Genomic DNA, 13,492 nt, shown 5'->3' on the forward strand with positions numbered 1-13,492 from the left:
CTAATCTGCTAACATGCACAGCAAAGCAACTGTAAGTGTTGGGGGAGAAATGTGAGTACCCTGGCAGCAGGTTAGGGTGGATTAAACTTTCAGTAAATGCAACTGGACAAAAATATTTGCACAAGTAGCAATTGTTTTTCACGTGCTGCTGATTCTGTGTATGAAAAGTCCAAGACAGGTCTGCTTTTGCCCTTTCCCCAAACTGCACCTGGGGGGGTTCTGCTCTCTTGTCAAGTCTGGAAGCTTTCCCCAATAGGCCTCTCTTTACAGGGTGACAACAGGGAGAGGACTGACCCAGAGCCCCTGGAGATCCTGCACTCTGATGGCGTCAGTGTGCCCCAACCTGCCCTTGCCAAACAGCCACTCAGTTGGCACAATGGTCTCCAGCACCCACAGGTAGTTCTCCTCCCATCCAGGAGCCAGGCTGCTCCCCATCCCCTCTGGGTGGGGCAGACAATGCATTTATGGCTGCTGCAGAAGTTTGTCAGGATGGAGAAAGGTCTCACTTGTAATATCCCCTGTCCAAAGTTTGGTAATATCGAAAACCTGGATGGTACCCTGACTCTTGCCTTGTTTCATCATGATTCAGATGGCATCACGCATCCCTCCCATCTCCTATCCTTGAAGCCTGTGTTGTGAAATCTGAATCCACACGTTGACATTACTTTTGAAGATGAATTTGAAGCCAAAGCTTTGTGTGTATTTTCCCATGGGCCAACTCACAATGACTTCAAGGCGGTTCTTAGTACAATAAAAAAACCCAGAGATGTTCTGTGCTCTGCAAACTTACTTCTGTTTTACTACCCGAAAATTAGCTTTTGCCATTTTGATGCTATTAGAAAAGAGGTGGAGAAAATGATCCAGCTTGAGCTGCTGGAATTGCTCACTTGTCACTCGACGCTCTCCTTTTGACCAGTGGAACTCAGCCTCATATTTGAATAAATTCCCATTTTCCCTTACCTGCCTCTCTCTGTGTAAGGATTGCAGTCAATGGCCTTTACATTTCCATATCTGCATAAGTTGTTTCTGATTGATAGGGTTTGCTTTTAAAACTTCAGCTCAGGCAGAAATACATTCCATAAAAATACATGTTTGCAGAAAACTGTTTGTTTTGTAGTCATGTTTATACAAAACGTACATTTTATTCTGACAGATGTATTCTTATTTTCATTGCTAAATTATTTCACTTAGAATGTGATTGGAAAAGCACAATCATCATTTCAGATTATTACAGCTCACAGAAGTGTTCATGCTATTCTCTGTGCACAGGATCTGAAACTCAAAGCAGCTGAGCAGAAAAGCCTCATTGACTTCATTGAGTCGTGTGTGGAAAAAATGCAGCCACAGCTTGAGGACAGCATGACTCAGAGATCAGAATCAAGGTACAAAATAACAAAACCAGAGTCAGTGATGGAAAACTGCCTAAACCTGATGAAGCTTTGCAGTGGCACCATTGGTTCTGTGTGCCTTTAGAAGAAAAATGGCAGAAACTGGGAATTTCTGCAATCAACAGTCTAAAGAAATGGAGGCTCCTTGATACTGGGCTGTCTCCAGTGTTCAGAGTCAGTCTTGCTGTCATACAGGACTGATGCCTGCCATAAACTAACACAGGCCCATCTGGAGGCAGGTTGGGTGCCCCCGTTCACAGCCATTGCTGCACAAATGCACAGACACACCAACCCATATCCAAAGGCAGCAGCCCTGAGAAAGGGACATTGGGATAATGCACCTTCCAGTGTTTTACTTACTCTGCTTCAGTATTTGCCATTTTCACAATGTTTTCTCAATACAGCAGTGGAGAATCTGATTCAAAGAGCAAGCAGGCTGATCCCACCTTGGCTCCAAAGGATCAAATGGGTAATAAATGGCAATATTTACAACAAGAGCTGTCATCAAAGATGAAGTCTCCTCTCTGTCAGCTTGTGGAACCTCAGGTTTGTTTAAGTTCAGTAAAACACTCTTTCTGTGGGCAGTTGGTTGTGGTAAACATAACAACTAGTGTATCTTCCTCTGTCATTGTAGCATCTGAAATCTGTGCAAGCATTCTCCAGAGGAGACTGTTACTGCATAGTGTTTACCTGATTGTCTTTTAATTTTACTTTGAGGTAAATCATGTCTCTGAAGTAGAGACTACCAAGCACAGCATGGCAGCACCTGGTAAGCCTTTGTAGTTCACATTCAGACTAGACATTATCTGCTTCATTCTTTCAAGAGAAATAAGAGAATTAGCCTGGAAGCTCCCAGCTGATTTTCCTGGATGTGGGCAAAGTCTCAGTTCCTGCAAGGGAGGGCATTTTGGTCAGAGCAAATCTCAGGCTAAAATTTTGTTCTGCCGTTCACCATTGTGTTCTCTCATCACATATCAAAAGCAGAGTTTGGACTGCAGCAAGAGCACATTGTGTTTGTGTTCTGACCAGACTGCAGTATTTTGTTGCTTGGACAAAACTGTAATTCCTGTTCTTAACAGTTTTGTTCACATTAAATTAGAGTAATTAGATTTCTTGTTCTCTGAAATTGCTGCAATACATGGAAGAATATCAGGTGTGTAAAAGGATGAATGTCAGCTCTTTTTCAGGCAAGACTTAACCCTGCAGTGGGCAGGAGGGTTGCCTTAACACAAACTACAGCTGTAGCCCTTAAAGCTGAGAATCAAAGGCTCCTTTTTCAATCAATCTGCCATCAGGGCATAGCCTGCCCAATTTTTGCCAGTAAAAAGGGAACCCTGCTATCCAGGTGCTTTATAATAATGCCTTGAAACTTTCATTTTAAAGCTTTTTCAGAGGAGTGTTATTTTGTTCCCTGTAGCCCTGTCTTCATTTGAGCTGTTCACCTAATTGCAATGTTCTTTTTCCAAATGTTAGATTACAACAAAGATGAACATGCTGCCCCGAGGCACATTCACAGGTGCAGGAACCCCAACTGTGGAAGAGCTGAAAACTTACACTGTCCAGCTGGGAGACCTGAGCCAGGAAGCAAATGTGGTGCATGCACAGGTAAAAATGGCATGTCCTAGCATTGCAAAAATTACCAGGAATTCTAGAAACAAGACACTGCTTGGACACTGGGAAACAGTCAATACTCATGTTATTGCAAATGGCCTTCACTGTAGTGAGCTTTTGCATCAGGTATGGACTATAACTTAAGAATCAGTTTAGGATTTTGAGAGGAGACATTTCAAGTTTCAGCTTGATACTTCTGCTACCTGAATCCAAAGATTGCTAGTGTGGATAAAAGTCCTCAAACTGTATAAAGCAAGGAAAATTGTTTCAGTAAATCTGCAGGATTGGAGCTGACAAATTTGTTGTGCCCATTCTTCAGAGACCTGTAGGACCATAACCATTCTCCTATAAATAAAGGGTTATTGTCTCAGCTTTGGCCCTGACAGCTCTGTTTCATGCATATAGTTGTCTCATGAGTCTGTCTCTCAGTATTTAATTAATTCCATTTTATTATTAGCTGACCAAACCTCTAACTTTATACGAGTGAATAAATCTTAGCCATTCCTTGGGTGAATATACTGAAAACTTCTGGCTTGCATTTACCCAGGATAATGTGGCAGAGGAAGTCTCTTCCAATTTGGACAGAAAATTGTTTGAGTTGCTTCTGGCAATCAGCCGATGTTTGAATAACATGGAGGAGATGTTAAACACCTCAGTCCTCTCCACCGAAGAGGCAGCCGTGCAGCAGGCTCTTTATGAGGTAACTGTCCTAAGTCATTCAGGGAAGGAGAAATCCCAGTGGATTTCTGTTACAACAGAATATATATGGCCTGATATTTCCCTTCTGCTTTGCTGAAATTCTTCAGGAATAACAGCACCAAAGTATTTGGTATTGCACAGATTTGGGCCTGTTGCTTTTAACAATTTCCAGCTCGAGTCCTTATGCCTTTCACAGGTGAGAGTCCTTGGGCAGACCATTCTCACTCCTGTTATTTTTCTTTCAACCCTTTAGACCCTGTCTGTGGAGCTGCAAAAACTTCACGCTGATCTGAGTGACAAAAAGGACGATCTCCTGAAGTCCATTAGCTGTGCTGGTGGGAGCACAGACGTGTTCTGCGAGTGCTTTAACAACTTGCAGGCACGGCTGGAACAAACTCAAGCTGCCACTGCTTCAAGGAGCAACTCAATGAAAGCCGGGCTGGATCATAATAGCAATTATCTGGTACTCCACTGCCAAATGCACATCTTGTTTCACAGCATCTGTTAGACTTGTCAGTGTTAATGCATTTGGGTTACAGATGAGCAACCTCTAATGGGCTTCTTTTTGCTACTAGACAAACTTGTCTAGGCCTCTCAAGAAGCAAATTAATTTTGCTGGTTCCAGTGCTGCTGCAGTGCTGACTGCTGGAGAGGCCTGGCTCACAGCAGAAAGTTTGCATGCAGGAAGTATGGAAGGAACCTGAGATCCCAAGCAGGCTGAGCTCCAGGCTAAAGCAAAGTTCTGTGTATAGGGATTGGGCCAAGGAGGGTTTCATAGATTCTGCTGCTGTGTCCTGGGAGAGACAGGCTTCCTCACTTTTGGTGCCATGCCTAACACTGGGATACTTTTAGCAATGTATTGGAGGTTGGTTTGACCCTGCTGTATTTACTGTTCCATTAGATTTTGTAGCACAGTAGCAGAAGCCACAGTTTTGCAAATTTGCCTTTTTTTTTGTTTTTTGTCAGAAAAGCAGATAATGAGAAGCTTTTCTTTAGATTCTTGTAGTTTGCGACATCCCATAACTATTGCTGGAAAGTACTCAGATCAGGTATTTAGTCTGAAGTAAGGAGGAGCCTGGATTTTGAAATACAGTTTGCAATGTCTAGCAAAACTCCAGTGTGCTCATCATTGCAAGATGGCCTGGCTCTTTACTGCTGAATAATAAAGCAGTTCCTTTGAAGAACACTGGGATGTTCTCTCCAAACAGCAGCAGAACTAGTCTTGCAATGTTTATTTATGCAGAATGCATGGAGCTCCATCAGTCACCAATAATGGCTCATTTTCTTATTTTCACAAGAGAAGAATTCGATAAATCTCACAGATTTTTACAGTCATAGAGGATCACTGTGACAGAGTAATCTGCTTCTTTACACTACACAGACTCCAGAATTTCCCTCTCCAAATTACTGCTTTAAGCCCATAATGCACATGCTTTATTCTGTGGGTCTTTTAGAGAAGAAAAATGTGCTTTTGCCATAAGGGGTAACTATTTTGTTTGCTGCGTGATTTTGTCTGGTCATTACTCTATTCCTGGTATGTGATATATTTCTATGTTTGTTTCTTTTGCAGAATCAAGCCAGGCTGCTCTATGATCAGTTTACTGAGAGAAAAGCTGCTCTACAACAAGGCTTGAATGAACTACATGGGCACAATGTTTCTGAACAGCTTCAGGTAATTTTAATCAAAGGAAAGGAGAGTTTGTACAGCCTTAGCTATTATTTCCAGTTTTCTGCAATCTATGAAGTTCTGTATTTTCTAAAGAGTGATTCTCACTTAGGTTTTAAAATGGGGAAAGGAGAGAGTTCAGTATTTGCCACATTTGTCACCCACTATACCCCAACCTGTAGTCAGACGTAATTTCAGCTCCTATAGTGGTTGGAGTGGAGGAACCAGTCTCTCCACAATCTCTCAGGGCAAATACATCCCATACTATGACAGGGAAGAGAAAGAGCTACACAGAATGCAGCACTTCACATGTTTTGCCTTTTTATATGTAAAACTAGCTTTTTTGTGGCAAAGGACTCCAATGTTTTTACCTACTCATGCAGCGTTTATAAGCATTTTATCGTATGGAATTTGACCAGTTAATCTATTTTCTTTGACCTTTATAGGGATTAGCAGAGAATTAAAAATTAACAAACTGCATATCCTTCCTAGGATGGTCATTGGCCATCTACCTACTTGTTGCTGGAGCAAAGAGGATGTCTGGAAACATTTTATTACAGCCTCATAACCTTGTTTACAGGCATAATTGGTTGCCAGACTGAGAACTGTGTTCCCAGCTGAATCCCCTAGCAGGGATTGCTGCCTTGGGTATATTCTGTCAGGTTAGCCACTCTTGGAGGAGGAATGCCTGAAGTACATAGCTTTCCTTCCTTCAGAGAGGACTTGTCTCAATTCATCCTAACTCCCTGAAGGGAAGTTCTGGCCAGGTGGGGGTTGGTCTCTTCTCCCAAGCACTCAGCAATAGGACAAGGGGCCACGGGCTCAAGCTCTACCAGGGGAAATTGAAGTTGGAGATCAGAAAAAACTTCTTTCCAGAGAGAGTAATCGGGCATTGGAATGAGCTGCCCAGAGAGGGGGTGGATTCCCCATCCCTGGAGGTTTTTCAGCTGAGATTGGCCGTGGCACTGAGTGCCATGATCTGGTAAAGGGACTGGAGTTGGACCAAGGGTTGGACTTGATGATCTTGGAGGTCTTTTCCAACCCAATTTATTCTATGATTCTATCCCTGAGTATTTCTGATTCACAAAAAAATTGGTTTTTAGTAAGTCCATGATTCCTTTTAAAGGCTGCTTTTGAACTAGTAAACTGAAATGCATGTTGAATGTTGTACTGAGACTACACTATGTTATGAACAGTATTGTCCATTTAGTTTATAAGATCACTGGATCTTCTGAAGTGCTGCCACAGCAGAGATCCAGCCTACCAGTGATAATGGAAAGTCTGATGGAACAGAACTCTTCCTAATAGCTTACTTTGTCCTTCATTCAGAAAGTTGATGCCTATGCTTTGGAACTGCAAAACTTTGAAAACCAAGTAGCAAAGTTGAGAAGCCATGGAGAAAGATTTCAGCTACCTATCACCTTAATCCAGGAAGCTTATAAATTAGAGGTAAGAACACAGTGCCAAAAGGCTGATGGTTATTTTGTATTCTGGGAATGCACGTGCAGGTTTGTGGGATTCATTTCTGTCCTTCATGAATTGCTAAATTGTGTTTACATTGTAGGATGTTTTGGATGACATGTGGGGCATTCTGAAAGCAAAATACGTGGAGCTGAACTCTCCTTCCATCAGTGAAAGCCAGTATGAGGACTTGCTTCGTGGGTTTGCTGAGCTGGTAGCTATTGGAAGAGAGAAGATGGCACAAGATCCAAAGCACCTAACAAAAAGCAGAGCAGCTCTACAGTCTCACCTAGAAAATCACAAGGTATAAGATGCTTATCACAGCACTGCTCAGATATGCATAGCAGGAACACTGTTTTCTGTGACTAGTTTCTTTCCAGTGTTATGGAGAATAACTTGCTCATAGCATAGGGGAGGGACTAGAGTATGTGCAGAAGAAAAAGAACAGTTTTTTAGTAGACTAAAATAGGACCCACTAAAATATAAAGGAGATGTTGTTATTGCAGGTGCAGTTGTGGTGATAAATTACTACTTTTGCTTCACTCAGAACACATTGATATGTCAGGAAAACACATGTCCTTCTAAGTACTGACAGTAAATCAGTAATGAGGTTCCTGAAATTGTCTGTCAGTTGGGAAGACTTTCCTTCCAGCATTCTGTGCCGTCCTGATCTGGTGGGGGAAACTTACCCTTAGCAGCTCCTTTTCCATTGGGAGGATAGTTGAGATCAGGGGATGGTGTCCCCTGCACGCAGCTGCTGCATGTTCGGGGTGAGGTGCTGAGAAGGCCCCTGCATCCTCACTGTCCTGCACTTGGCAAGAAGCCCTGGCCAGCACTAGTCACTTGAAGATCCCTCTGTCATGTCAGTGCCTTGATGTAACTGTTCCATGTAGCTGAAACTCTCACTTAGGAGTTGCTTCAAAGTGCTGAGCATTGCAAACCACTGCTCCAAAGTCATAGGAGTCCATCACAGGTGGTTGTCACTCTCAAATTTCCCTTGGCAAAGCCAAATGTTAGGAGTTTATTTACAAAGCCAAAGAAAACAGGAGAAGCTGTTTTCCCTACCCTGGTTGGAATACTCAGGGTGCTCGCACAGACTGTGCCTCAAGTATGGTCCTTAAGCAAAATTCTTGTACTAGTTATTAGTTCTTAGTGAAAAATGTCTTGATTGAAGAGATCTGAAGTGATTTTAAACCCTGAAACCTCTTTTTGTGGGGAAAAGTGCTGTGTTGAGATTCAGACATTTGCCAAGAGCCATAAGTAAATCAAACTGTTTCCTTAGTTATACTAAAGGATTATTGTGCCCTGCCTGCTCCTTACTGCTTGAAATCACCTGGAATGCAGGTGAAACAAACTGGATAATGATTGTCTGGTGATGATTCCCTCATGCTATACTATGTATTTATAGCTAAACTCTTTCTTCCCTCATCTTCCTCCAACATCGATGTGTTTCTTACCAACTGAAGGCATAAATGCAGATCTCTCTCCTTAGAAATGTATAAATGAAAACAGTGTATTCAACTCATCCCTGGTTTCTGACTAAATGTGAAATGATCAGTAACTGCCCATCTTGGGGTGATGCAGAATTTGGGTAGCAGGCTCCTGACTCCAGCTCTGCCCTGAGTGGCTTCTCAGTGAGTCTCCTCCTGCTTTGGGAGTGTGATCTCTCTTAAAGAGCAAGCTTTAACTTGGTTTTTTTCAGGACTTTTTCCGCAACCTCATGACCCGCATGGCTTACATGCAAGCGTTTTCCAAGAGAGTGAGTCCTTCTGTCCTGCAAAAGAGAGAGGAATTCTGGAGAGAGCTGGTGAATGAAGTCAAGTTGCTGGAGCAGAAGGCCTGCCAGTATGGTATCCACTTACAGAGCCTGTTAAAGGTAATAAATCAAAAAAACCCCAAGTAAAAGCTGGAGGGAAGAAGAAATATTTCATCTAAAGCAACTCTTTTCCCACCAGTGACTCTTCAGGTAGTAGCTGTCCTTTCCCATCTCCATTGGACAACAACAGTCGATTACTCTCTGTGTGTCAATAAACTGACTTTATTCTTGAAAATCTGTGAAAGTGGACATTTTAACCCATTAGTCTCACCTGTGTGGGTGGGACTTTCTGACTTTTTGCCCTAACTTTTGAGTGACCAGACTGACAGACAAGCCCTTTAAGGCACAAAAATATTTTTTTAAAATAAAACTTAAAATTTGATCTTAAAGCACCCCTAGAGAATTAAAAAATATGTACACCACTTTAAGATAAGAATCCTAGAAAATATTAGAGGATGAATAAGTAATTCATTAGTGGTGAAATCATCTCACTGTAATATTTGCATATTATTCACTTGGTTTGGTGTTTCATTTCATTAAAGCAAGAGCTGCTGATGGTAGAATAAACAGTAAGGCCTGAGTCTGGTGTAGCAAAAATGCAGATGGATGTGTGCTATGTTAATGATGCAGTGTATTTTCTAGGAATGGATGGTGTTTGATGAGGAATGCCTCGTTTTCAATAAGGAGTTAGAGACACTTGCCTCCACGTTGCCTTCTGTCAGTTTGGTTGAAGAAACTGAAGAAAGATTAATGGAAAGGATTGCACTTCTAGAGGTATTTTGTGTGTTTCTCTGACTGATTTTCTTTGTGGATCTGTGGAGCTGGCCAAAAGATTACTTAAAATAAGAGATGATGATGATGATTTTTAGGACAATGTTTCCTTTGTCTCCTTGCCTGTGTGTGGATGCAAGCTGACAACTTTTAAAAGTGTCAGGAGATTAGACTACTAATTTCAGCCACGGGCTGCAAGTTCATTTAAGTAGGAATAATGACTAACTCTTTTAGAAGTTGGTCTGGAAATGCAAATATTTGGAATAAAATGATGTGCAGGCTCCATGGATCCCAAATACAGCAAGTAGCTTTGGAGTGCACACAGTGCCACTTCTCTGGAATTCAGGAATTATTTTCATGACATGATGTAAAACCTATGGAAGAGGAGAATCAACCTTGTGCCTTCAAATACCTTGTGCCTTCAAATACCTGAAAATATCAAGTATTTAAACCCTTATTGCAACCCTGGTTGCAGTTGTATCTCTGATGGCAGAGCTACATTTTTATTTAGAACCTCAACTCCAGCTGGAAATATTTTATCCATGTTTTAAATGCATTTCAATATAAGGATATGAAAGCAGCCCTTATGGTTATTTTATAAAATTAAGAAGAAATAGTATTTAATGACCCTAGTGATGCATTTTCAGTGTGTTCTGCAGTCCTCACAGGTCTGACCTTTCTCAGTCTTCAGAGGGCCCCTCTTGTAGAAGTTTTTGAATTAATGAGTGTTTGGGTTTATATTGAGTCCAATTTGATGTTTAGATTCATAGACTATAAATGCAGAAAAGACTATAGTGATTTAATCTGGTTGGCTACATGAAAGAGGACATTCCCAATAAATTCTCAGCTACAGTAAAGCTTTTGTGATAAATCAGTAGTAGATATTTACAGTCATAGTGGCCCTCTGGTACTTTTGATACCTGTTGCACTGAGGCAGGAGCAGTTGAGTGTGAAGATGCTTGGTTTTCCTTGGCTCTTTAAGTTCTTAACTAGCTCTTCACTTTTTATTTGTCTGTAAAGAAATCAGAAACAAAGCAGTAAAGCTTTAGAAGACGTTTTTGGACAGAGTCCCAGCACTGGACCTTCACAGTTTCAAGGACAGGGCAGAATAAAATTCCCCGGGGGTTAATTCCTGTGAGAGAAATATCCCTGCTGAAAATAGTGCACATGCCTGGAGAGAAGTGAGATACTTGCACATCACACAATTGCTACTTTCTGTTTTCTCCCTGGGACTGCTCTGCTCTTTGGGTTTTTTTTTCTTTTTTACCCTTTCCTATTTTTGACCTTTCAGTGAAGTATAGTAATGGTGAAATGCTGACTAAGCAAACCAGACCACTCCTGTCTTTTTTCCTTAATGACTTCACTGTTCCCTCTTCATTTCTCTCTGCCACCATTATTCAATAATTATCCCAACAGTTTCCTTCAAAATACTGGGAACATTTCTTTTTAAATAGGATAGATCCTGAAGGAAGCACAATAACTTTGAGGAGAACAGGAGTACAATAACTTTCAGATGGGAACAGCCATGTGTTTGAAGTGCAGCAAGATCTGGTAGTGTTTATCCATTGCCTGAGGTTTGCATGGGTCAGAAAAGCCCATTAAATCATAGCACAGTCATTCTGATAATGCACGAAAGTATGTTGAGATCTGCCTTCATCTATCCAGAGGAAACACAAAAACCACCCCCACTCTTATTTGGAAAATAAAATACATGACACACTGTGAGATTAAGAACTTAGAACAAATGGTATGTGTTTTCCTAGCTGTGTTTTCTGTTTTTGAAATACTATTTTTCTGCAAACTTCCCATATTCTGACAGCAAATCAAAATCGGTGTTGATGAAAAGCATGCCAGGCTGTACCAGATGGTGAAAGAAGGGAAGAAATTGCTGACTGCTGTGAGCTGTCCAGAAATAAGAAGCCAGATTGGGAAGCTGGAAGAGCAGTGGTTGTCTTTAACCAAAAAAGTCGGCCATGAACTACACCGGCTTCAAACGTTACTAAAGCTCGTGGTCAGGTGGGTGTAACTCAAAAAGCAATTGGATCAGAGGTGCCAGAATAGCATCTCTCAGAGATGCAGGACAACTTGGAGCATGGGAAATGTATTCTAGCCTCAGCTGGATGTGATTCTCTGTGTTTTGTTTCCTCCTTGTAGCTACAACAGAGACTCTGAGGAGTTAATGAAATGGCTGGATTCTGCTCAGCAGAGAATGAATTTTTGGAAGGAGCAGTCTCTCAATGTGTCACAAGATCTTCCCACCATCAGGGACAACATCAGCAGCTTGTTTGTAAGTAATTTCTGCCACCAGGTTTTGAGAGGGTTTTGTGTTTGCCATGATTTGCAAGCTGCCCACATAATACAGCAGTGAATGGCTGTGTGCCCCTGTGTGGGTACCCATGAGGATGGGAGGCCACCAAAGACTTTCCTTCAGATCCTGAGGCTGGCCAGAGAGCATGAATCAGAACGAAATCCTCTGTGATGAGCTCACAGCCCCATTAGGATCTCTTTCTTATGCAAGTACAGCACATTGGCATTGTTTCTGTCCTGCTCCTGGTGCCAAACACCAGATGCAGCAGTTCTGCCAAGCTGATGGGCCACTTCACAGCTGAACCTGGAGCGTGGGCTCAGGGTGCAGCAGGGGTGAAGATGGTCAGCCAAAGTCAGGAAAAGGAAACACAGGGGACTGAATTTCATGTCTTTGCCTGGCCCCCTGTGCTGTGCTCCCCTTGGATGACCAGCCAGAAGGTTTAGCCCCAGTGTAAGGCCAGATAGAAGGAACAGTGCACAGTCGGAGAGCAGAGCAGCCTGAAGGTTAGACTGGTAGGAGCGAGCTGGACAGAGACCTGAGGACTGGAGTTCCTCCCTGGACCTCTGTGTGAATCAGGATATTCCTATCCCATGGCGCAAAAGGTGGCATTCAGCATTGTATCAAGCTGGGCAGAAATCCTTCTTCCAGAACATGTTCAGTTTAGTGTTTCTGAATTTATGAACTTGCTTAAACCTGTTTGTTGAAGCATTTCATCCTGTGAGTGAAAATGTGGTTTGTCTTCTTCATTTAAATAGATACATAAATATTTACCATCTCTTAAATTTCTCCTGTGCACCTCAGACATTCTCTAAGGAAGTTGATGAGAAATCTTCACTGAAGTCATCAGTGGTGAGCACTGCCAACCAGCTCTTCCACGTGAAGCAAGCTGACACTGCAGCACTTAGGTCATCTTTGGCAAAATTTGAGCAAAAATGGGGAGAACTGATTACACACCTCCCAGCCATCCAAGAAAAGCTTCACCAGGTGAGGAGAAACTGCTGCCATCTCTCAGTTCAAGCTAAATAATTATATTAAAATGTTGCTGCTGGGATTCAGTTGGCTGCTTTCCAAAGTTTTTTTTCTGAGTTAACTATCTATCTGTCTTTCAGACTAACCCCAGTATTGCACTGCAGTTTAAATATTGCAGTGTTCTTCCTGGGCTGTTTTGCATATATTTATGATCTTTACAGTTTTACATGAAAGTCTGTTGCAATTAGAAATATTTTTATTTGAGATTTATGAATTCCTGAAGCTTTCTTTAGTCATTCTCCCCCACTGGAGCACGGGGCTCACTGTCAAGTTCATGCCCTAATAATGCGATTATAGTGCCTGAGCCTGTCTAAGAATAGAAGTGTCATTTTCCTTGGTATTTCTAACAAGCAGAGTGTAGAGGATTCTTTATATGCTTTATCCAGCTTCAGATGGAAAAACTCTCATCACGGGAAGCTATTGCTGAACTAATGACCTGGCTGGACCATGTAGAGCAGCAGCAAGAACAGGAGGAGCCAATAAATTCACAACGCAGTGCTGCTCAAGTCAAGAGCCTCCTTCAGAAATACAAGGTAAATGGGAAGCTGTAAGTCCAGGCCTTCTGCAAGGTGTTTGGCTGTTCAAAGGGTGGAAACAGCCTACAGGCATTGTCAGATCCTTCCCCTTGCTCTCAAGAGATTTGTCAGTCTCAAAGGTGTCTTAACATCTCCCTGTATAAAACCTTATACTTCCATGGCACACACAACACTGCCTGTCCTGCAGTACAGCTACTGCCTGCTGTG

At 42.1% G+C, this 13,492-nt stretch overlaps 1 protein-coding gene across 4 annotated transcripts in view; it reads left to right on the top strand.

The window, feature by feature from the left end:
- The window catches only part of SYNE2 (spectrin repeat containing nuclear envelope protein 2), a 181,876-nt gene that overhangs the window by 108,832 nt on the left and 59,552 nt on the right, over positions 1-13,492 (top strand). For 3 of the 4 annotated variants that reach the window (XM_071557344.1, XM_071557346.1, XM_071557345.1), the window contains exons 70-84: positions 271-396; positions 1,270-1,382; positions 1,793-1,934; positions 2,862-2,993; positions 3,547-3,699; positions 3,952-4,161; positions 5,269-5,370; positions 6,694-6,813; positions 6,929-7,129; positions 8,528-8,701; positions 9,284-9,415; positions 11,232-11,428; positions 11,567-11,699; positions 12,522-12,704; positions 13,136-13,282. In XM_071557344.1, coding sequence (XP_071413445.1) covers positions 271-396; positions 1,270-1,382; positions 1,793-1,934; positions 2,862-2,993; positions 3,547-3,699; positions 3,952-4,161; positions 5,269-5,370; positions 6,694-6,813; positions 6,929-7,129; positions 8,528-8,701; positions 9,284-9,415; positions 11,232-11,428; positions 11,567-11,699; positions 12,522-12,704; positions 13,136-13,282 — 2,265 coding nt within the window. The remainder of the gene's footprint in view (positions 1-270; positions 397-1,269; positions 1,383-1,792; positions 1,935-2,861; positions 2,994-3,546; positions 3,700-3,951; positions 4,162-5,268; positions 5,371-6,693; positions 6,814-6,928; positions 7,130-8,527; positions 8,702-9,283; positions 9,416-11,231; positions 11,429-11,566; positions 11,700-12,521; positions 12,705-13,135; positions 13,283-13,492) is intronic. The other variant, XM_071557347.1, reaches the window with a different exon arrangement.

The sequence above is a fragment of the Pithys albifrons genome, chromosome 6, assembly GCF_047495875.1.
Source record: "Pithys albifrons albifrons isolate INPA30051 chromosome 6, PitAlb_v1, whole genome shotgun sequence".
NCBI classification, from domain to species: domain Eukaryota; kingdom Metazoa; phylum Chordata; class Aves; order Passeriformes; family Thamnophilidae; genus Pithys; species Pithys albifrons.